We start from the raw sequence: 24630 nt of genomic DNA on the forward strand, positions 1-24630 counted from the left end.
CCCCTACAGATTAACAAAAAAAGAGAGGTCATCTTGGAGAGGTCGATTCACAGTGTAATCTGGCAAGATGATGTGTCATCTTGCTTTCTGAGCTGGTAAGTGGAAGCAAAGCTTTAAGTGGTGTTTCACGCGGTGCACAAAATTTGAACCGCTACACATGGAACTTAAGTAAACGAGAGCCAGAAATAATATCTCGCTTGCGCTCTCTCTCTCTCTCTCTCTCTCTCCATCACCTGCGCGTTTTCCTGTGCATGTAATGGAGAGCGGTGTCATAGCAGGGGAGCAGTTACCCACAACAACCCAATTGATTCTTTCCGTTCAGAAAAGCCGAGTGCGTTGGCAGTGTTTTCCTGATCTGTCTCTGCTCTCTCCATAATGTATGAGGTGCTGGAGGAGCCCTTCATTAGTCTCTGTTGGGCCGGCTGGGCAGGCTGGAGATGGCTCCCGGGGCAGTGCTGGACAGAGCTGTAAATTGGATGGCCTGCCCCTGCTGAGCCAGCAGCCAAGACTGCGTGTGTGAATTAGGGAGTGTGTGCCAGAGAGCAGGCGGCGGTGTTTGAGCTCTGTAGGGAAGCTCATGGCTGTCAATTACTCTGCGCCAATGGAGCCCCAGCGCTGGCACGGTGATGGACCAGTCCACCGCTGCCATCATTACCAGCTCCAGTGGACTCCCAGCCCTCTGCCATATGCGCCCACTCAGGGGTCTCCGTCTGTTCAGCGTGGCAGGGATCAGGGATGAGGAAGTAAATGGACCTTGAAATTGATATTGGGTGGTAGAACTCACAAGCTCCTTTATTCTCTTCCCAACATCCACAGGCGAAATTCGAAACTAATTTATGGAGGATTTTTGTCATTTCTTGTATGGAAATAGCAGCCTGTTATTACAGTAAATGATGCATGATAATGGATACTATTCATCAGCCTCTTGTTTCTCCTCGGTTATAAATTATCAGGGGATTTATTTTCCAAAGGCACAGAGAATGCAGAGAATGACCATGCCACTGTACTCTTAATTGTCCATTCTGTTGCATTACATGGGATCTGCACTGAAACAAAAGGTCCGGTCCAGCAGTCACTCAGGTTATTAAACCATATTCGATGCTCACATATACAATATAATATAATATAATATATCAATAGTAATTGTTTTAACATTTACATTAAAGGTGCCCTAGAAATGTTTTTAAAAGATGTAATATAAGTCTAAGGTGTCCCCTGAATGTGTCTGTGAAGTTTCAGCTCAAAATACCCCATAGATTTTTTTTTATTCATTTTTTTAACTGCCTATTTTGGGGCATCATTATAAACGTGCCGATTTATGCTGCGGCCCCTTTAAATCCCGTGCTCTCCGCCCACAGAGCTTTTGCTTGCCTTAAACACTGCCCTAACAAAGTTTACACAGCTAATATAACCCTCAAAATGGATCTTTACAAAGTGTTCGGCATGCATGCGGCATGCATGCGGCGGATTATGTGAGTATTGTATACTGTAGGGCTGCAACTAACGATTATTTCAATAATCGATTAATCTGTCGATTATTTTTTATATATGAAAAAAAACCATTGATTTCCAACCTTCTATTCAAAAACAGAACTGACAGTGCAAATTCACAGTGCAAAAAATCCTCAGAACGTGCAAAAACAGGTTGCTCGTTTAACATCCCTGAGCTGTTAAAGTAATAAAAAACAAAAAACAAATGAACTAACACAAAAAAACTGCCAAATATATAGTTTTTTTTTTTTTTTTTAATAAAGTGCACAAAAAGATGTATATTTTTGTTTAAAGGGACCTGAGCTGTCAGAACAATACATCTTTTTTTTTAAATAAAGAAAAATAAAAATCAGAAAACTGAACAGGATTTTTTTGAATGGTAGAACTTCTTCTCTACACTACACTCACTCACTCACTCACTCCCAAATATATTTGTCAACAATAACCTATATGGGACAAAGCATATCGTTGAGATATTATGTTGAGATTCGCCTGTTCTTTGGAGGTCTTTTAAACAAATGAGATTTATATAAGAAGGAGGAAACAATGGAGTTTGAGACTCACTGTATGTCATTTCCATGTACTGAACTCTTGTTATTTAACTATGCCGAGGTAAATTCAATTTTTCATTCGAGGGCACCTTTAAAATTTAAAGGTACAGAAAATAACCATTTTTACATTGTATGTTCAAACTAAACCAGTTTCTTATTCTGCTCCAATGACACTCTATTATTGGTGCTGAAATCTTAAATATGCATCAGACCATAATCATAGATATTGCTATTCAAGAGCGTTTTGTCCAAAGTATTCACTCATAGGGCTTTTCACACTTGAAATAATTAAAGGATTAGTTCACGTCAGAATTCAGTTTTCCTGATAATTTACTCACCCCCATGTCATCCAAGATGTTCATGTCTTTCTTTATTCAGTTGAAAAGAAATTAAAATATTCCAGGATTTTTCTCCATATAGTGGACTTCAAATTGCAGTTTCAGTGCAGCTTCAAAGGAGTCTACATGATCCCAGATGAGGAATAAGGGTCTTGTCTAGCAAAACAATCGTTCATTTTCTAAAAAAAAAAAAAAAAAAAAACAAATTTCATACTTTTTAACCACAAATGCTCATCTTGCACTGCTCTGCGATCTGCCTTGCATGACGTAATCATGTTAGAAAGATCATGCGTGATGTTGGTGGAAGTACCGCAGTAGAGCGAAATGCTTTATCTCATTTTCTCTTCCAACTTCAAAATCATCCAACATCGTTGTTTTACCTTTTTTTGTAAAGGGCGTTTGGTGTAGTCTTTGCACGTTCGATTTGTTGACTCTGTACTTTCACCTAAGTCATGTGTGACCTTTCTAACCTGATTACATCATGTGTGGCGGATCGCAGAGCAGTGCAAGATGAGCATTTTTCTTCTCAATGTTCTTCGTTCTTCGCATAGGGGTACAAAAAAGAAGAAGTTTAGATGCATAGGTCTACGTAAATATGTGTGCATGCTTTCCTCTCAATAAAAAAATATATACACAACAAAAATGACAGCGGTGAGAAAACAGCAGTTAAGAAACCATCTGATCATAGCAAAGTGGATATGTTTGCATGAGTTTGTCAAAAATTGAAGTAACTTCAATTTCTACTCTAAAGCAGCTCTCAAGTGTGTTCATATTTTTACTCAAATCTGACCTTGAAATATTAAAGCTGTTTTGAACTCCCAAAATGACCTCCAAACGAACTCCGCTTTGGCCTCATTTTGTTCAAAATGGTGTCACATCATTTCGTTCTTTGATTTTCCATGAGGTATATTGAGGCCTTGAATAAAACAGCAGTCAATTCACTTGTTTTCTGTCACCATTTGACATTTTCCCCTTAAACACTGAAACAACTGTATACAACATGTAAGGGGCAAGTTAATTAAAAATAAATATAACTATCTGTCAAAGATTTTGGAAAAGAAAGTATATTATGTATATCATGAGTATGTGAAGTATTTTTATATTCAGGATTTACAGTAGTGTTCCTATAGCTCAGCTGGCAGAGCAGTTGCTAGCAATGCCAAGGTCATGGGTTCCAGGAAATGTTCAGGAAATGCAAGCAATGATAAAAATGTTTCCCCTGAGTGTAGGTTGCTTTGGATAAAAGAGTCTGCCAAATCCATAAATTTAATAAATGTACTTTATATTAAATATATCTAAACCTGAAATCAGCCCAAAGGGATTTGAAATAGCTTAAAGCACAGTTTGCAAAGGTCTTCGAAGGTGATGATTCTTAAGCATGAAGAAATTAAGGACATATCGATGAATATAACCAACATTTATTTACAGATACAAACATCTAGCATATTGAAAAAAGTGATAAACAGCTAAATCTGCAAATGCCATTTTATGACTGTCTTTGTTGTGTAAATATGCTAATTGCTTAAATGGGGGAAATTAAAGTGCACAACCTTTCCTGTATATTTGCTTCTACATGACAGCAAACGCAAGTGAACTTTAGCATCCTGTAGGATGGTGATTTCTCAGGTGGGTTTTTATCTGCCATACACTGGGGGGCATTGTCACCGATGAAATATCACCATCTCTGCCCTAGCTTTTTTTTTTTTTGCTAGTAATTTAAATGTGCGGAGGGGACCGTAATTTGTTCTTCATGGATAATATGACCCTTAGCGGAGCAAGATCATGGGTCGGCTGAAGTGATATTTTCTGATAATGATGGTCATACATCATTCCTGACGGCGTGGGTTTAGAGGCTAGCACATCACTGCCACGTCCTCTGGGACTCACTGCCATAAACAAGTAAGACATGAACGCCCTGTGGAGGGCTGTGCAATTTTTACGAGCTTATCCTGAGCCCTTGGCGGCCGGGGGCTGAGCCTCTCACTGTCGTGGTGATTAATACCACTGAAGTCCTATCATCTTTCTTCATGGTCTTCCACTACTGGGGCACTACATTAGGGCTAGATGTCCTCAAGGTGATCTGCTGCAATCACTCTCACCGTGTAATGGTTGAGGAGAGTCTACAGTTCTCTGAAATATAGTGCAAGTGGAGCGATAGGTTTTTAACTTCGTAGTGAGGGGTCGTATTGCTACAGAATGGTTGTAACTCGTGTAAATAGTGTTTCAGGTTCACAAGCTGTAGACTTTAAGGTTGACAAACATCAATTATCCAGGAACTGTTGACTTTTAAAGGGATAGTTCTCGCAAAAATGAACATTCTGTCAAAATGTACTCACCCTTGTCATTCCAAACTAACACAAAATAGTAAATACCAAATTTTTTGTGGAACACAAAAGAAGATATTTTGAAGAATGTTTCAGCTATTTTTTATGGAAGCTTGTTTCTGCCACTGAAAAAAAAAAAAAAAAAGGTAAAATTGCAATTTTTTATCTCACAATTCTGACTTTTTTTTCTTAGAATTGAATGATGTAAACTCGCAATTGCATTATAGTCTGAATTGCAAGAAATAAACTTGCAGTTCTGACTTTTTTTCTCAGAATTGTGAATTTATATCTCAATTCTGACATTATAACTCGCAATTGCGATATAAACTCACAATTCTGACACAATTCAATTTTCCTCAGAATTGGACTTTACAACTCATCATTGTGAGTTTAAATCTCACAATTCTGAGAAAGAAGTCAGAATTGCAAGTTTATATCTCACGAAAAGTCAGAATTGCGAGAAAAAAAGTCAGAATTGCAATTGTGAGTTTATAACATGCAATTCTGAATATTTCTTGCAATTGTGAGTTTATGTCTCGCAATGTTGAGAAAAGGAGTCAGAATTGTGAGATAAAAAGTTGCAATTTTATTTTTTATTTAGTGGCGGAAACAAGCTTCCATAGTTTTTGCAATGAAAGTCAATGAGGTATAAAATAACATTTTTAAGTCATGAATTTCTTGCTTGCTTGTTCCTTGTTACCACAAATCATCTAACAACTTCTAGTGAACTTGTAAAAATGCACAGGCAGCTGGATAATGCACTTGCTAATATTTGTTTCTGTGAAATCATGTAATGACATATATGTAAGGGTCATGAGTACTCTTATATGCTAAGACATTTCATGAGCTGTGATTTACCTTCACTTGTGAATAGACCTTTATAGAGTTATCCTGTTATATGACTTGAAAGAACTAGGTCAGGCTTCACAAATGAGCTTGATAAATGCATGTTTATGGGATTTATTGTCTGGCCTAAATGATTTGTTATTTCCCTTTAGACATTAACAGACTTTGTAAATTAGGTGTCAGAGTAACAACCAGCATGTAATAAAAGCTGTTCACATTATTCTTCCAAGATTGCTAATAGAGAAGGTGCGTAAATCACCCCCTGCCATTCAATTTTGGAACCAAAGAGGAAAATTATTTGACACCACAAGAAACATCCCATCTGCTTCATTGTTCCCCACATGTCTACAATTGTCCTGATTTTGACAGAGCAAATAATCTGATAAAGAATACTTATGACTAATGAGGATAATCTGGATTAGGTTTTGTCTGAATATATATTGGCCAATATTAGAGATTTTTAAACTTGTCGATATTGGATTGCATTTGCCATAGTCTCACTTAAAGGTGATCTTTAAAAACAGTAATAATTTATTAACATTGTTAAGTGTATCCATTAGAATATCCATTCTTCATACTGTACATTATATTGTTGTGATGCCTAAACTTTTCACTTGTAGCATCTTAAATTATTGTTTTTAGTTTATTTTTAATTTATTTAGACAAAATAGTGAATAATTTTAATGTTATTTATTGGTTATCAATTATAATATGAAAATATCAGTTTATCGGTATCAAGGCTACTATTTTTGCACTTGCAGCTCCCTAAATCGCACAAGAATTTTGTAATAATCTTTAAAGGCTCTTTTCTTCCAAAGAAAGCAGTGGCTTTTGAGTTGGCCTGCACGTAAACAAAGCTAAAAGAATGCACTCTGCCCCGTTTGATAGCTCTTTACCCACTCTCCTCCTCCATCTGCACTCATGACTGCAGTGGGAGCCCGACGATTATGATGGAAATCTCACAAGCCATTACCATGAAGAGGCTGGGCCCAATGCAGACAGCTTAATGGACTCATTTGTAATTGGTAGGGGGCAATGGCTAAGCTACCGTGGCCTTTGTGTGATTGAGTATAGAGGCATGCATGCAAATGTGACAAATGAATAGGAATTGAGCCTCTCAGGTTTTGTGCGGCTTTCTCCAGCTCTCCGTTCAGCCAGAGTGACCTTGAGAGGCAGTGCAGTAGGTGTTAAGAATCGTATAAAGAGGTGTTAACACTGGGGGCAGTGAATGGAAAGGAACAATTCATGAAGTCTAAAGTGGCATATTCATTAGCTGCCATATGAATTGGTTTGGAAGGAAGCTGTTGTGCAAAGCCGTGAGGTACACATCGGTTATGAGCACTTCATAAGTGGCATCTGAATGCTCCATGGGCCTATTTACCGCCCTGCTAAGCGAGTATAAAAGGACACTTTCTGTGCTCCCTGTATGTGCCAGCCCTGCTGAAGATCTTCAATCAAATCTCAAGACTTCTCATTCGAGGGCAAATGAGTCCTTGTGTATCGCTCACAGGTGATCGCTGCAGTTTCGTAAGATTGGAGATGATTTTATATGCATGCTCATATAAACTGTGGATGCTGGTTGTTCCCCTCAGCCGTCAATGTGAGCTTCATTGTCCGAGGTGTTTTTTGTGCGGCATTGGGAAGAGAGCCTGTTCGTCACAGATGTCCAGGGAAAATTACACAAGTGCCTCATTAATGAATGGCTCAACAGTCTCTGGAGGTGGCCTCAGAGGCAGCTCTTTAATGAGCTGGGAACTCAAACACTGCCAAAGTTTACCTCGACCCTGCCTCTTGCGCTCGGGTCAGTCGGAAGAGCAATTCAATTCAGGGCCACTGAAGCAGAGGGGAATGGCCTCACGCTGATTTCTCTTTTGCGGCCCCAAAGGCAGGAATAATACACTTTTGTCACACGCATCCTGGGGAATTACAGCTCCTAATTTGATTAGGGGAGATTTGATTAACTGGAAAATGGGGATTTCACTAAAACTTTCACATGCTTAATTTATCCCTTGCCGAGCAGATGCAACATTGTGTCATCCCAATGAAAGGGCGTATGGGAACCCTATTCAGTGGTTAGACGCTCTTTGAAATCCAAGAATATTGGTATTTCGCCATGGCTCTCACAAGTCAAATGCCTTTGATTATCTCTCCATGGAAATAGCAGCGGCTGTCATGCGAGTTTGCGTACGCCTGCTCGCAAAGGCTACCTTGATCCGACAGCGCAGAATCGACGGCTTCTTGCAGCATATCTGTTTATGGACTAAAAACTCCTGCGGTGTTGAGTCATTCCATTCCACGAGCGAACGAATCGCACATCTTCCAGTACATTAAGATTATGTATTTCATTTCAAGGCCAATTGGCCCTTAGTAATAGTCTCAGAAGGAGCTTGCCATTACAGACCAGTGGTTATGGAGGACAGAAGCTATTCCAAAGGGCAAGTATGGAGGAATCCATCCCCATTAAAAATGATCTAGTTAAATCAGCTTTCTCTCAAAGGGCCATCGGGCCAAACCTGCTCTTTGAAATTAATAGCCAGACTGAAGCTGAAGGGCCAAGGCATCAATTTACTCTTCCTTCAGACAGAAAATCAGTGAAAACAATCAGGCCAAGTCTGCACTAATGACTTTGCCTTTGAGGAGAGTCTGCAAGAATCTTTCTGTGTTTAAAAAAAAAGACAGAAGGAAAAACTTGCATGTGCTCATTCTTCATTCGATATCTTTTTTTTTAGGGCCTTGGGATGTGGCTAAAGCTGGGATAGATGTATATCTTAAACTGATTCTTTGTCATAATTACACAATATGATTATAGATGGACTTATTAGAATGAGCGCTGAGTTAATAAAAGCCCTCGTTCCACAGCTCATTTTCAGTAATCACGTCTGACTCTGATTTTCTGCCTTTGATGATGATGATGATAATGATACAATTAAGCAGTGATTTACTATTTTGGGTTAGTCGTACATGCACTGGTAAAATATGGTTTTTGGTACTGTGATGGCACTGTTGAAATATTAAGATATCAGATCATTTCACTTTTGTATTAATGAGATTATGACAGAATATTATGTGCAATAATGCAGTGATTTAAATCTACATTTTGAACAAAGTTCATTTTGGGTGAAATTAATGTTTGCAGTTATTATTTGGTCACGAAAATCCAAAAGCTGTTATGGATCAAATTGCCAGTCCTAACTATTAGCACTAGTATTGAAAATAATCATATTGTACACTCTAAAAAATGCTGGGTTGTTTCAACCCATGTTTGGGTCAAATATGGACAAACCTAACCGTTGGGTTTAAAATTTAATTAAAAAAATTAAAGGTGCCGTAGAACATCTTTTTAAAAGACGTAATATAAGTCTAAGGTGTCCCCTGAATGTGTCTGTGAAGTTTCAGCTCAAAATACCCCATAGCTTTTTTTTATAAATTTTTTTAACTGCCTATTTTGAGCCATAATTATATATGCACTGATTCCTTGCGCGGCCCCTTTAAATCTCGTGCTCCCCTCCCCCGGAGCTCGCGCTTGCCTTTAACAGTATAAACAAAATTCACACATCTAATATAACCCTCAAAATGGATCTTTACAAAGTGTTCATCATGCAGCATGTCTAATCGCGTAAGTACAGTGTTTATTTGGATGTTTACATTTGGTTATGAATGAGCCCTTGTGTAATGCCTTAAACATGGGCTGGCATATGCAAATATTGGGGCGTACATATTAATGATCCTGACTGTTACGCAACAGTCAGTGTTATGTTGAGATTCGCCTGTTCGTCGGAGGTCTTTTAAACAAATGAGATTTATATAAGAAGGAGGAAACAATGGTGTTTGAGACTCACTGTATGTCATTTCCATGTACTGAACTCTTGTTATTCAACTATGCCAAGATAAATTCAATTTTTAATTCTAGGGCACCTTTAAACCAATGGTTGGGTTTGTCCATATTTGACCTAGTTTTCCAGAGTCTTTTTTACACATCTGCATTTAACTTGCAAAAAAATCAATGAATATCAAACATTTTTCTTATAAGTGTATCTATTTATGTGTTAAAATAAACAATGCTTATAAAATAGAGTTAGGTTAGAGTTACAACAGAGATTATGGTTGAAGTTTGGGTTTGTTTTGGCTTCAACCTCAGTTTTTCTACAGACGCATGAATAAGAATTAGAATTAGTGGTAGATAAATACTGTCTGATTTCAAAACTCATTTTTAGTAATTAGTTAGTGCAGTGAATGTATGTGACTTCTCAAAATCAAGAGTAGCGTTAGTCCTGGCAGGTCACGTCAGTCAAGCTCGCATCAGCTGACTCTCAGCTGATCCACGTCTACCTATAGGGATACGACGCCTATCATAGCATCCATATATAAGGTCCATCAGTATTATCAGCAGCTTATCATGTTGCTCAGGAGCTAATTACCCTCCTCCATCCCCAGCTCCTCCTCTTATCCTGTCAGGACTTGGCCTTCTGATTCCCCACAGACTAATTTTTCTCAAATTATGTAGTACATGATTGTATGTAGTATGTATGTAGTAGAAGATGTGTGTTTACCCTAAGGGGGTTATCGCTGGGAGTTTTTGCCCAGAACAAAACCATGCCGAAAAATCCAAACTGTATTCTAATTTTCAGTCATCTTTGATGATAGTGGTCCTGACAGAAATGTTTTTGCTTTCATGCGAACACTGAAATGTAATGTCCTGTTTCTTAATGTCAAATGCAGGCTTGGATTTAGAAACACGCATTGCATGTCTGATTTAAATGACATGCTGATATTACATCAAATCTCCATTGTCAGGATAATAAAATACAGCAATAACATCAGGCTCAGCTAGACCCAGTTGAAAGTACATTGGCTGTTATTTGCAGCTTATAAATTATGAAGAGAAAACCCCCTAATCTTCTTCTGTTTGATATTTGACGGCCTGCATATGATTTGGAGTCTCTCTTGTAGGTCTGAATTAATTTTTCAACTTGAGCCCACACATCTGCCTCCAGTCCCACAGATCGAACGCCCTCCGAGGGGAGAAGGAAGGTGTCGCGACCACTCGCATATTCATCTGCCAATCGGCGTCCCAGTGCGTGCAGTCAGAAGAAGGAAGCTGAAACTGTTTTTCTCAGTGGCGCTGGCACGCCGAAGATCCACGTCCCGCTGAGGAGTCGCAAATCACAGCTACGTCCCAGCAGGAGGACCAACTTCAGCTTGAACAAGGCCTTGTTTTGTTCAGCGCCTGTGAAATGCAATTAGAAACTCCCTCAGGGCCGACAGGGGCAGCAACTGAATGAGACCTCCCCGCGGTCTTGGCAGGCCATGGACTTTGAAGTCTTGTGCTATCTCCCCCAGAGAGCCCATCCCCGGTTCAGAGAGGACACCGCATTAGCAACGGAAGAGTGCAGGGAGCTTTCATCTGCCTCCTCCCACGGGGGTGTTGACGGTTCTAATAAATTATGTGATATATCTGTTGTGATAATATCCCGTCTTGTGATTTATCATCTCGCCATGCCCTTTTCCTGCTGACATTCACAGCCCTCCGTCTGAACTCTGCGATTGGTTGATCTCTCCAAGAATTCCACAACACGGTGTGCATGACATTCACATTTATATGACGCGTTTATAATAAGCTGTGACAGGTACAAATGCATCGACTGCATTAGATCACATTATCCTTCTCTCACCCTACAAAGAAGCGGGGTGGCATACCAGCACAGCAGCTTTAATTGGAGCCGATGCCGTCACCCAATGAGAGTGAGGTCTCATTTCGGTGCGAGGTGGAACTGTCTCATCAGCATTCTTGACCCGTCGCCTGTCCCCTCTGGTTATTCCAGGCCTGTAATTAAGAGGATGGCCATAATCACTAGACTGTCTATAGGTACGTGTTGAGCAGAGAGGAGGAGAGTGTTTTAATTGTTCTGCTGCCGGGGTGCCGCTGTCAGGGCTGAGGAGGGAGGTGTGGGAGGCGGTGGGAGTGTCCGTTGAGGGAGGGATCACAGGAATGCACGGTTCGCTACTGAGGAAGCATTCTTGAGCCGGACACGCTCTGGAAAAGGATCTCCTGCATGATCACAAACCTGCTTCGGGTGGATTTGCGCTTAATCTGTTGGTGGTGAAGGAGCTCAAAGTCTCATGTTTACCCTGTTTGGAGGATTTTACCGGATATAGATTCAGTCTCTGGAAAGGATTGGTTCGGGATGGACATGTTCAACAACATCATACGTGCTCTGATATTTAAAGGGTAGAAACAAACACTTTGTCAGAGCTTCTAGATTTTGGTGGGACCTATCTTTTTCATTTATACATGCAACAGAGCAACTTTTTAAACACTCTTACTGTACTCTGAAAAGCATTGGATAGTGGAAAAAAAACATTTTTGGCAGTATTTTGGATTACACTGAGAAGAACCAGAGATTTTATCATCTTTGTCTCATCTTTTCATTGGCATTTTGGGTAAGTGCTTCTAAAAAATCTAATAAAATGTTAAGGTCTTAAGATTTGGTGGATTTGGGTTGGTTGTGCTTGTTGCTGTGCATTTAGATATTACAGCGAAGATGAGAAATGCCTAGAGAAAAATGGATACTTCACCACAGCAATTCTTAAATAAGAATCAAACTTGATTGAAAATCATCGCTTAGTTTTTTTAAATTGTTTTTATTGTATCCATGACTTTGTTTCCTGTTATGAAGCATGGGGGAAAAAAAATATTTTTAGTGTTTCCTTCAAAAGCACTGGGTCTTTTAAAGAGTTATGGTTTGCAGTGGTGAAACAGTGTCCTCTTGTGGTTAAAATGTGTGTTTTGGCTAATGGATCATTTTTACTGAAACTTATTAATATTGCAGGTTGCTCTGACAAACAGAGACATTTCCTCCTCCAAATGAAGGTATGTAAACCTCTTCAAATTCCATTATTATTGCTCACATTTTATAACATGCACATTACTAAATATATGCCTTAGTGTTGTGTTTATTTGCCTCCCTGGATGAGAATTCATTAGCAAGCATTATATCTAACTCCTCTTGATAGCTTTGATAGATAGACTCAGTTATCTAATGATAGTGTCATCACATCAGTTCCTATTCCATGGAGACAGAATCCCTTAGGAACCTCTAGTGGGCATTTGTATAATTGCGTTGACTTCTCAATTACATTAGAATTGTATTTAGCTCTTATTTATTGAATATAAATCAGGTGACTTATGTAGCTGAACTCCTGATGCATTCAGTTAGATCACATGGTGCACACATGGTGTTAGAAATATAAACCTCAGCACATAAATATAAACAATCTTTCTAGATATTAAACTTATACATTCTCATTTTATTGCTTTGGACATTTGACGGGTGCAGTTCATGGCTTTTTTCCCAGGCTAGGAAAGTTTCCAGATTTGAAGGTTCACAATATCTTTTCCGTTCTGTAATATGATGAATTTGCGAAACAAAAGATATAAAAGACATGTTATACTTGCATTGGGCAGATGGCATGATGAGAAATCCCCTGGATTGAGTACAAGGATGTAAAACACAATACCCTTAGAGCCAATTAGCCTCTTGATAACTTAGGAGGTGGGTACGTTCAGGCCAAGTATGTGCTGGTAATCTTCCACTTAATTGGATAGAGGATCGGACACTCCACAGCCAAACCGCCCCAAAACACTTTAGCCTTGCTGATTTATTTAACAAGACACTCTCAGTCCTTGCATTTATTTTTATTGGCACACTTACACATTTAAGTCATGAAGCATTCATGAAAACCACAAAAGGTTCTCTCTATATCACTCAACACCATTTACTTCATGCAGTTTTTGCTTCTTAAGCGTGCTGAAATCAAATCAGAGGCACTTAAGAACTTAACCAGATTACTTTCATAGGGTCACTTGCAATTGTTAATGGAATTTACGTCTTTAAGTTAGAGCGGGTGCTTTGGAGGCTCCTGTCTAGCACATTTGTAAGCAGGGGCCAAGGTCTGGCCACCAGCACTGGGCTGACGGGTCACGGCCTTGGGTCAGACTGCCGGTATGTACAGGAGGCAGCGCTCCACATGTGCAAACAGATTTTTGTGTTTTAACACTGAAGATATTTTTAGACTTTTATTTTGCTGTAATTTACACCGCGATTGGCTTGCAAAGGTAACAGAAAGGTTGTGAGCACGTATTGCAGCAATGTTTTGGGAAGCCTATTAAACCTTAAGCCATCTTAATGCAATTGAGTTAAAGGACGCTTGTCTCAATCATAGGGGGATTAGACAGCTTTCAGGGTCTGTTGTATTTCTGCCAGATGCTTCTCGGAAATTCGGTTTTTAATTAGACATTACTTCCATGAATGACACGCATTATATTTCTAATCAGCTTCTTTTGTGTGTATTTTTAGACGCAACAGTACAGTTCGACATTTACAGACAGACTGTTAACACAAAATCTCTATATAATCGCTTCTTTAGTTTGGGTCAGTTTTTGAATTTTGAAAAATGTGAAACATTTATCAGTTTTTAATATTGTGTTTATGATCAGTTTTGCGGTAATAAAGCATGACGTTAAGGACATTTTTCAGTTTTTTTTCAGGCATCTGTGGAAATGCTAACAAACGTTAAAGTTAACTAACAGTCAATTAACTTACAACAATACAAACAAAGTAAATAAAATAAAAGTTTTTTAAATTAAATTTCTCAAATATTAAATGATTAATGATTAATAAAAGTTATTAAGGAAGTATAAATCTTGAAATTAATGACATTTCTGATCTTTAAACTGTCATCCTGCTGTCTGGATAGAGACGTGCTCCCATTACAGGGGAAATTCAAAAGAGAAAAATGCGTTAAATTTTAAACACTCGAAAATGTATTCAGCAAGGACACATCAAATTGATCAGAAGTGGCAGTAAATACATTCACAAAAAAGATTTCTATTTCAAATAAATGCTATTCTTAAACTTTCTATTCATCAAAGAATCCTGAAAAAAAAAATGCCTTGCAGTTTCCACAAATATCTTAAGCAGCACAACTGTTTTCAACATTGATTTTAAGAAGAAATAAATCTTGCTCAGCAAATCATCATATTAGAATGATTTCTGAAGGATCATGTGACACTGAAGACTGGAGTAATGATGCTGAAAAATCAGCTTTTCATCACAGGAAAAATTACATTTTAAAATGTATTAAAATAGAAAATGCAATACTACAGTTTTACTGTATTTTTGATCCAATAAATGCATCCTTGGTGAGCATAAGAGACTTTTTTCAAAACCATTACAAAATCTTACCACACCACGTATATTGTAAATATTCTATATTTTAAAAGCTTTTTCCTCATTGAAGAATCTCCCATATAAGCAGTGGACTATGTTTGACTCCTCACTTGTTATGGTTGTGTGTTGTTAATGCCAATATGAGAAGGAGGAGCTGTGTAAACTGTTCGCCCGACACTCGGCTGTCAGAACTTGACAGCTTCCCTCAACACTCACAGCCGTAACATGTTTCTGCCAGGAATAACTAAACCGCTATTCACAGAGCTGTCTTTGCTTCAGTTTTGGCCGAGGTGCGGTGACTGGCCTGGATAGAGGGTATTTACGTTCCTGCAATGCTTGTTAAGGCTATGTTAAGATTACATGCTATACAGGGCCCAGAATGCATTTCACAGGCATGATCACTGTAGCCACCTTCAAAGTAGGAGCGAAACTATTCAAGGCCGTAGTATAATCTGTTCATCCCCTGTTCGTTGCAGACATGGGTATACATGTTAGTACAACGAAGTCTGTGAGATAGGCAGTCAGAACAGAGTTGGCATTGTTCGCAGGGTAACCCGAGCCGGGCCGGGCCCGAGCATCGGGGATAGTGTATATCCGAAATCGGCGCTGCTGAGAGATCAGCCAGACAGCTGACTGTTTGGAGCTTTCAACACAACTCAAATAAACACTTTGACTATCCAACTTTAGTGCTCACTTTGCCCCCAGCTCTCACACACGTTACAGCCGTGACTGACCACTGCGATAAGACTCACAACGAGCCCTTTATCATCAGTGAAGCCGCTTTAAGAGTCCGTTATATAGCTGAGGATCTGAGTCTCTAGCGTCCTCCGCGCTGCTGATTGTTTTACTGGCGCTCCAGGGGCTCGGTTTCTCGGAAGCGGGAGGTACAACACATCCCACAGGCTTCAGGAGACATTGTGTGCGCGGCCGGCCTACATCCCCATCGCTAATCCCCGACTGAACGAAACCTGAGCGCTGAATAATGAAACAGCTCTATGCCGGGCATCGCCGCCTATTGTACTGACTGTGGGAGAATGCAGTCGTTTTGCTCACAGCAATTTATACGTCCTTAGCTTGTGTCCTGAACTGGCCTTTCACATCATCCTTTGTGAAAGGATTACTTTATGATAACAAGAGATGACTTGCTCAAATACGGCTTGATTCTTTGTCATATGCTGTATATGACTGATGAAATTGGTTTTGGAGGAGGAATTGTATTTTAATGAAAGCTATTGGGGAGAGCTCTCTCTCTCTTTCTATATATATAATATATATGTTTAAATTATAAACCACTTTGAAAAAAAAATTAATTGTAAAATAATATTGCATATATATTTGAGTATGTACTTTTTAATGTAACTAGCACAACTCAAGATTTTTATGAAAAAAGTTTAAATACAAAATGGATTGATTGTAATCTAGTATACTGCCATTGGAGTGCAGTTTGAGATTGAGATCTCAAACATCTGAGATTACTGAGGTCCTCTCTTAGGGGAAAATTGTGAATTGAGAGACTAAAAAGGACTGAAAACGCATAGAAATGTGTTTAAGAAACTATAAGTTGGCATTATGGTGAACTGCAGTCAAGCAAAGTTAATTTCATGCCTTGTTTGGTAAATAAAAATAAATTGTAACCAGTGTTGGGGGTAACTCATTACAAGTAACTTGAGTTACGTAATCAGATTACTTTTTCCAAGTAACTAGTAAAGTAACGCATTACTTTTAGATTTACAACAAAATATCGGAGTTATTTTTTCAAATAAGTAACGCAAGTTGACTGACAGCTCTTCTGTCCCCATATTGAGAGAAATCGGGAGTAAGTGTCTCTTGTTGTGTGCGCTATGTGAACATGATGGTTATTGTAGTTTTAGAATAAATGTGAGCAGGCATTTACTCATCTCACTTGCAAAAAAAAACAAAGAAAAAAAATAGATTCAGTATTACTCAAAATCAATAAAAAAGTGAAATTCAATCTCAGAATTTTACATAAACCTGCAATAATTAAATATAGTACATTACACAAATATACTTTATGTTTAATATCACTTTATTAACCAATGTCTTTGCTGCTGACCTTCAATGATCCACTTCAACCGTACTAATCAGCAAAACTGACTAAAAATCACATTTGCGCATCATTTTTTAACAATTTTATTGCTGAACTTTGTTTATTCGTTGAACTTTCTTCTCCTGTATCCTATGGTTTTTCAATCCAGAATGGCAGCACAGCTGAAAGATTTTTTTTTTTACTGCGCACTCTACTGTACAGGCGTGAATTTGCATTTCCATCAGTCTGAGGCTTATTCATTTCACTTTTGGTGCGAAAGGGCCTTAACATTTGCCAAAAATATAACTTTTTTTGTTGTTATTGAAAAACAAACAAACAGCCCAGCCCAGGTCAGAAAAAGTAACTCAAAAGTAACGTAACGCATTACTTTACATAAAAAGTAACTAAGTTACAAAATTAGTTACTTTTTTTAGGGAGTAACGCAATATTGTAATGCATTACTTTTAAAAGTAACTTTCCCCAACAGTGATTGTAACAAAAACCAGTGTAGAATCCTACTTTTATAGCCTTGATCTGCACATTACTGTTTTGATCCATATAAATCACAGTATGCGTTAAAATCCTGTGCATACCACCCAGTTGGCTTACTGCTTTGATGTATTAACTGGAAAAGAGAGAGAGAGAGAGTGAGTGAGAGAGAGCAGCGCCATAAAGGAAGTGTTCGCTTAGTCTGTGTGATACCCTACACCACAGACCGTGATCCTGCAGACAGACTGGCAAGTTGAGAATACAGAGAGATACTGTTCCCCAGTGTCTTATTCAAGAGCTGTTGAATGCCTGCTGAACGCTGCACCAGAGAGAACTCTCTAAACCTGCCAGATTGCAGCTTATACTGCCCGGAACACCAATTTGCTTCTTTCATTCATGCACGACTCGGACTTATTAGAGTGCAGAAACATAGAGGTAGGAGCTTTTTTTAGCTGTTTTCAGTTGATGACTAATCCTGAACCTATCAGAAGTATTTGTTTTAGCTCATTTCCACACAGGTGAAATCCAACCGTGTAATGTTCTTCTCTGAGAGTGTCGGTGATCGCACAAATGTGGCCAAGTGTCAGAGCGAGGTGCAGCCGAACAGATGCACCTTAGCTGAGTGGGCTTCATTCACAGTCAGCTAAAAACCATGTGGGAACCTGTCAGCACCCAAGAACAACTGTTTCTCAGTGTGAGTCATTTGCCAACTGCGCCCTAGCAATAACACACGTGGCCCTCGATGCCACCGGATGATTTACGAGACGCGGTCTGCCAGCGCAAACCGCAGAGGAACGGCTACAGTAAACACGTTTCTGATTCAAAGATTATGTGTGGTTTTTAAGGAGGGCTTACCTGCGCTCCGCCTGAGCTGCACTCATCTACTTTTGTATGCACACAAAGCTTTCTCTCCAACTGCTCCTTCACGAGATTAAGAGCTTTCCCCTGGCACCCTGTCAAGGACAAAATTTAAAGAACACGAGTGTTTAACCTCCAGCTAATCTTGTCTTTGTGAGAATGAAGGGATTAGACCATTCGTTTCTGCATGCCTGGAAGGGTTAGGCCAGTAATGGGCTTGATGAATGACAAAAATGGCTTGGGGAAGGGAGCTGCCAACTGACACAGGAAGACAAATTCGCTGGTGGCCTGACAGCTCCAAAAAGAGGCTTAGCTTAATTCCTGACCTGCATCAAAATAGAGCATTACCGTGCCATGACACTAATTGAAAACAAGCAGTTTAAGCGAAACGAGTCTTATATACACGAGCCAAATATTTTCATTTATTTTTCCCGCTCGTTATTGCTTCGATTAATGGAAGGGTACATCAGCACACAGTGTTCTTTGATTAAACTGGATGCAAATTAGATTTAAACACCAGCGCCATTATGATCCAAGGGTCTATTAAGGACTCTCTGTGCTTATTATTTAGCTTTACTTGATTAGGCTGTAGCCAGTCCAGCTATTGAGCTGTGCCATGTGGCTTGTACCACTCATTACGGACTAGATGGGGACTGTCTGTTCTCCTCTCTGGAGACTTATGGTCTCCGCCAGCATTTCTCCTGTTCATCTCATTAAGGATTGACATGCTGGTCTGGCACTTTACACTCTAAAAAATAAAGGTTCCTTATTGGCCATGAAGAAACATTAACATCCATTGAACCTTTAAACCTTACAAAAGGTTCTTTATAGTGGAAAACTGTTCTTTTGGTTCTTTTTAAGAACTTTTAACCTCATGTTTCTTTGGAGAAGCCAAAATGGTTATTTTATTGCATCATTTTGGGGTTTTTTTAGAATTGTTTTACTTCATCAGAATGGTATGAAGCTTTGTAAAGGTTTTGCCTCTTTGGTATATGAACAAAAACAGAATCATGGCTATGATTCGAAAAGGTTAAATGGTCCTGAAAAAAAAATTGTCACACTTGTACTCCTCGCATTCAAAAATGACCACATTGGAAATGAATGGGACGAATTTCATCTAGTCAAAAAAAAATAAATAAATAAATAAACTTTTGGTACTGTGGCAAAACAAAATTTTACCGAAAGCTAATTTTTTGAGATATCAAGCTCAAATTTGGAACACAACTTGTTTAGATTTATGCCTTTGATGTGTTTTTGAAAATATATATATTTCATATAAAAATTGAAAATAGTATTTTTCCTCATTTTTCATGATTATAAACGTAAAATTCTGTAACTTTTTTAAAGTTAACTTTTTAAAACAGTTTTCACTTCAGCAATAATTTGCCAAGTGTCATCTTTGAAAAGAAGTCTGTGCTCTAAAGCATTCAAAATTTATGATTAAGTCAGAACTTTAATTTTCAGGTCTATGCTCAAAAAGTGAATAAATGGATTATAACTACAGCATAAATATAATTTTGTACTATAAAATCCCCTAAAAATACAAAATATTGTATAAAAAAAAAAACATTATCGAACTAAAATAAACTACATTGAAAATGTTCAAGAGTACCAGAGTTGCATGAAGTATTGCATTCTTGAAGCACCTTTAAATACTGTATATTTTCAGATGTCAAACGGTTCGCGTTTAGTTTGTTTCTCCACACGCATATACTGTTCCCAACGTTTAAATGACCCCTGCGGCTGTGTCACCCTATTCTATACAAACAGCTCATCACAAGGGATTTGGAGCTCAGCTCAGGCGAATAAGTTGCTCCTTGTGTTTCCCTCCTCTGTGTACCCCTGGTGTTCGCAAAAGGAGGTCTACCCCTTGGAGAAGCTAACAATCCATTATGGGGCTCTCAAAAGACCTTTCACTATAGATACAGCAGCACTGGAGAAAAGGCCCAAATTGACAGCTCGACACAAAAGAGATTTACTGCTTTGCTTTATGTGCATGAGTGCTGTTCAAAAGGAGGTAATTGCAGGTTGTATAGATGGGCGAATCCCTAAGGGATTTCACCCCTCCATCACATTTGCATTCACTATTAGCGACCCCCACCCCCGGGAGGGACCAATAAATGTCACTGTGAAACCAGCGTCACCAGCACTATAGCAGCACGTGAAAAAACGGATGCTGTAAAAATAGAGGTATACTTCTGTCCTTATTTTGTTGTATTTTCACGTCGATTCAACCACTGCTACATAGTGCACCGTGCCACTGTTAATGCTGTTTATACATTCCTGTTCAAAAGTTTGAGGGCAGTAAGTCTTACTAAGACTGCATTGATATTGTAAAATAATATTACACTTTAAAATTTAATATATTTTAAAATGTCATTTATTCCTGTGATGGTAAAGCATCATTACTCCAGGCTTAAGAGTAACATGATCCTTCAATAAATCATTCTAATATGCTGATTTGATTAAAAAATGCAACTGTTTTGAACATAATATGTTCTGGAGACAGCAAATCTAGTTTTACTTGTAGTCTATAGATTCTCCCGTTATTAGTTGCTCTTTTTGACTGGCCTGGTATCCAGTGTTGACTCAATATTTTATGACCTGCAGGTCTTGCTGATGTTGCTAATACCACAAATGCGTGACCAGAAAACAGAGGGCAGGATGCCACAAGGAGATATTTAAGAACCTCTAGAAAGACTGAAGGAAAACATCTTTCACCTTCCAAAGCCGATATACAAACTCTTGTGCACTTTGAGTGCATCAGCACAAGTTAAAGAAGAGCGTTGTAATCATCCTGTTCTCCAAACACCTCAACATGTTTGCCCCAACGACAGCCCTGCCTCCTCCTCCACCCCTCTTAACAGGAAGCACTCTACCAGTGCCCAGGTCACCATCCACAGGTCCCTACACAGGTACAGCAGCACCAGAACATCAAAATTTTACTTAAATCTTTCTCGTATAGTCACTACCTATGCTCTGTTTCTAGATCACGACCTACTGCGGCAGGAGTTAAACTCTCGGTTCCTGGCCTCCCAGACTGTAGATCGAGGAGGAGCACTAGCTCCCCAGGCGTACCTGCGCACAGAGTTCCACCAGCACCAGCACACACACCAACACACACATCAGCACACCTTCACTCCGTTCCCCCATTCCATCATGCCCAGCCCAGCAGCACCACTGGTGCGTACCCCTGCCAGACAAGTGAGGAGAAATACTGATACATTGCTTATGTTCATCAATGATTTGAGCTGAAATTGTACCAATTGCAATGTATAAAATTACTAAGTGATGGTAAATATCTTTTTTTCCCTCTTTTCTTGCAGTTTGACAAATACCCCGCTAAAGTGGACACTTTTAATCGACACAGTGTAAGTTAGATCATATATATTTTCTGAGCACTTAACAGAAATTGACAGAATTTTCCATCATTTATGAGATGACGCTTTCCTGCCATTGACGGAATTTTCCTGCTTTCCATGTTTTCACTGTTATACGGTAGGGGGTGTTATTACACAACTTCTGAAAGAGTAGAGAAGCTCCAGATCAAAACAGAGTCGAAAAAGGAGCAGAAACAAGCGATAAAAGCATTGCTTATGCTCTTTGTAGTCTTTGAAAAAAAAATGCAATTTTCTCTGATTTTTTTTTTTAATGTTTTTTATGAGACTTATCCACATTCAAGTGTTGATAAAAAAAGAATGCAAGAAGCTAGAATAAAACATTGTGGTTTAAAAGAAGAGGCTCTGTTCTTTCTTTTGATATATTGCATATTCAGATATTCATACAACAAAATATTCTGGGGGCCAATAAATGTAATTGAAAATTATCAAAAACGCTGATGTTGGCTGGCAACCTTTTTAAAAATGCTGGTAGGGAAAGAGTTAAAGGATTAGTCCACTTTTAAATACACTTTTCCTGATAAATTTACTCACCCCCATGTCATCCAAGATGTTCATGTCTTTCTTTCGTCAGTCGAAAAGAAATGAAGGTTTTTGAGGAAAACATTCCAGGATTTTTCTCCTTACAGTGGATTTCAATGGCTACCAACAGATTGAAGGCGTAATTCAGCGTAAGCGTTATGAAGAATGCGGAAGCGGAAAGTACGTTCAAGGCGATATTTTGTTTATAAAGCATAAACGGTTGTATTTTTTTCGAAAATGACCGATCGTTTCGCTAGATAAAACCCTTATTACTCATCTGGTATCGTTTAAAGCCCTTGAAGCTGCACTGAAACTGTAATTTTGACCTTCAATCTGTTGGTAGCCATTGAAATCCACTGTAAGGAGAAAAATCCTGGAATGTTTTCCTCAAAAACCTTCATTTCTTTTCGACTGATGAAAGAAAGACATGAACATCTTGGATGACATGGGGGTGAGTAAATTTATCAGGAAAAGTGTATTTAAAAGTGGACTATTCCTTTAATGGCCTGTGATTTGAGTGGCATTGTCCTTTTAATGATTCATTCTAGAAGTTTACATAGTTTAGCATTAATAATGTGTCTTAATGAAATTGTACTTATCTATTATCTCTAATATTTATTATCAGCTGGGACTCGAACTCAAGTCACACGAAGCGCAACCGCGCACGAGGCCATCAGCTCCAACATTATTACATTTTGATTAAAGATTACAAAAAGGTTTTTTTCCTTAACATATCAGTGAATTGTTTACAATAATTTCAGGAATGTGCATTATTTAAATGGGGTCAAATTTGATTTCACTTTAAAGGCCAGAAACAGAAATGCTTTTATGGCCTGAATCAGCACAAACAGACTTTTGTTTCCTGACATTAATGACATTTTTCCGCTGTTTCCCTGCAGTTGGTCCCGTCCTATCCATCAGTAATGACTGGAATACCTCCTATGGTTCCACCTGCTGGACCATTCAGCTCTCTCCAGGGAGCTTTTCAACCCAAGGTTTGCCTGCCACTCTGTCTCTTAGCTTTCTGTTTTGTTTGAAACACAGCATTCTTAAAAGGCCTTGACGACGCTGAAAGGAGTCTGTGAATAACATATTTCTTAAGTTGAGATGACCTCCCACAAATGGAAGAAAAGAAAGAAAGAAAGAAAAAAAAATGAGAAGAAAAGTCTATGGCTTTCAGATGAGACTCTGTAAACTGTTTATTTTCGGCCCCACATTTGCAAAGCCTGTTTTTAAAGGCCAGAAATAAAAATAATGTAAAAAATAACTGGATTCCAGTCTAGCCACACTTATATAAGAGATAAAGTGTGCTAAGGAAAGAACAGGGAATATTATGGATTCATCATCATGTTTTTAATTTAATTAAAAATGGGCACAAAATTCACGAAGATTTTTATTTGCAGGCTTCCAACCCACTAGATGTGGTGTCAAGACCAGGATCAGTGCCACACCAACTTTTACAGAAGGACTCCAGAGTAAGTTTCCATTTATGGACAAAAATCTGAGTCAGACATGTTCAGGTGTCTCATTAAATACTTACTGCTGTTCTGTTTATCATTGAAGAAACATAAGAAAGATAATGGATTGTTTTATTATATATTTTTTAGCTTCTTGACCCCATGTGTCCTAAACCAAAGGTAAGGTTTGCATGTGATTGCAGCTCCTTTTTATTAACCATGTAAACCAGGAGCAAAATTCTTTACGTTTTATTCATATTGTTTTTTATTTACCTCAGAAACCTGGGAAGTGGTGTGCAATGCATGTTCACATTGCATGGCAGGTTTACCATCATCAGCAAAAAATTAAGGTAAGTTCAAATCAAATAATGGTTCATTTTCAAGATGTAGAATATATCTAAGTTTTAAACTCGTATTTAATATATAACAGTTTTTCCATCCCTTTATTACAGAAGCAGATGCAGATTGAGCCACATAAATTAGACTTTGGGTTTAAGCCTGAGTTTCTGAATCGATCGTCTGGCTTGAGCTTCATGGGATTGCAGCCACGTGATTTACCCCGCCCCTCCACCGTCCTCTCTAATGCAGGTAGGAATTACAGCTTGAAACATATCCACACAAGTGACTGGAACTTTGCCAAGTAGGATGTTCTTGGATCACCATCTTGTTGATCCTGGAACAACATCCCTATCAACCAATTAGATTATAGGGTTTTGTTTTGCATTGTGCTTAGCACTAGGTACATTCTTATCATCCAGTTACTTCCCACTGATTTTAGGGGTTAAGGTTAGGGCAGGGGTGGCCAATCCTGCTCCTGGAAGGCTTGAAGAATTCAGCTCCAACCCTAATTAAACACACCTGAACCAGCTAATTAAAGTCTTGATGATTACTTAGAAAGATTACTTCCAGGTATTTTGGAAGTTTAAAGATAATCCAAAAACATGCAGAAAAACCACTGTAACCGTATTAGATCGAATGGCAGAGCAAAGCTATAACAATGTTCTCATTGAGCAGTGTCCTGTAATTATAGAAAACATTAATGTTATTAGAGTCATAAGACAATGTCTGACAGAAACAAA

General features: G+C 38.6%; 1 protein-coding gene across 4 annotated transcripts in view; it reads left to right on the forward strand.

The window, feature by feature from the left end:
- Window positions 1-24630, forward strand: part of auts2b (activator of transcription and developmental regulator AUTS2 b) — a 27050-nt gene continuing 2420 nt past the window's right edge. The window contains exons 1-11 of one of the 4 annotated variants that reach the window (XM_048160915.1): window positions 1-95; window positions 10545-11991; window positions 12381-12421; window positions 20785-21089; window positions 21164-21378; window positions 21501-21545; window positions 22994-23089; window positions 23498-23569; window positions 23702-23731; window positions 23830-23901; window positions 24004-24139. In XM_048160915.1, coding sequence (XP_048016872.1) covers window positions 20993-21089; window positions 21164-21378; window positions 21501-21545; window positions 22994-23089; window positions 23498-23569; window positions 23702-23731; window positions 23830-23901; window positions 24004-24139 — 763 coding nt within the window. In that variant the 5' untranslated portion in view covers window positions 1-95; window positions 10545-11991; window positions 12381-12421; window positions 20785-20992. Of the gene's footprint in view, window positions 96-10090; window positions 11992-12380; window positions 12422-20784; window positions 21090-21163; window positions 21379-21500; window positions 21546-22993; window positions 23090-23497; window positions 23570-23701; window positions 23732-23829; window positions 23902-24003; window positions 24140-24630 lie in introns of those variants that run through there. The other 3 variants (XM_048160916.1, XM_048160917.1, XM_048160914.1) reach the window with 3 other exon arrangements.

Source organism: Megalobrama amblycephala, linkage group LG16, assembly GCF_018812025.1.
Source record: "Megalobrama amblycephala isolate DHTTF-2021 linkage group LG16, ASM1881202v1, whole genome shotgun sequence".
Classification (NCBI taxonomy): Eukaryota; Metazoa; Chordata; class Actinopteri; order Cypriniformes; family Xenocyprididae; genus Megalobrama; species Megalobrama amblycephala.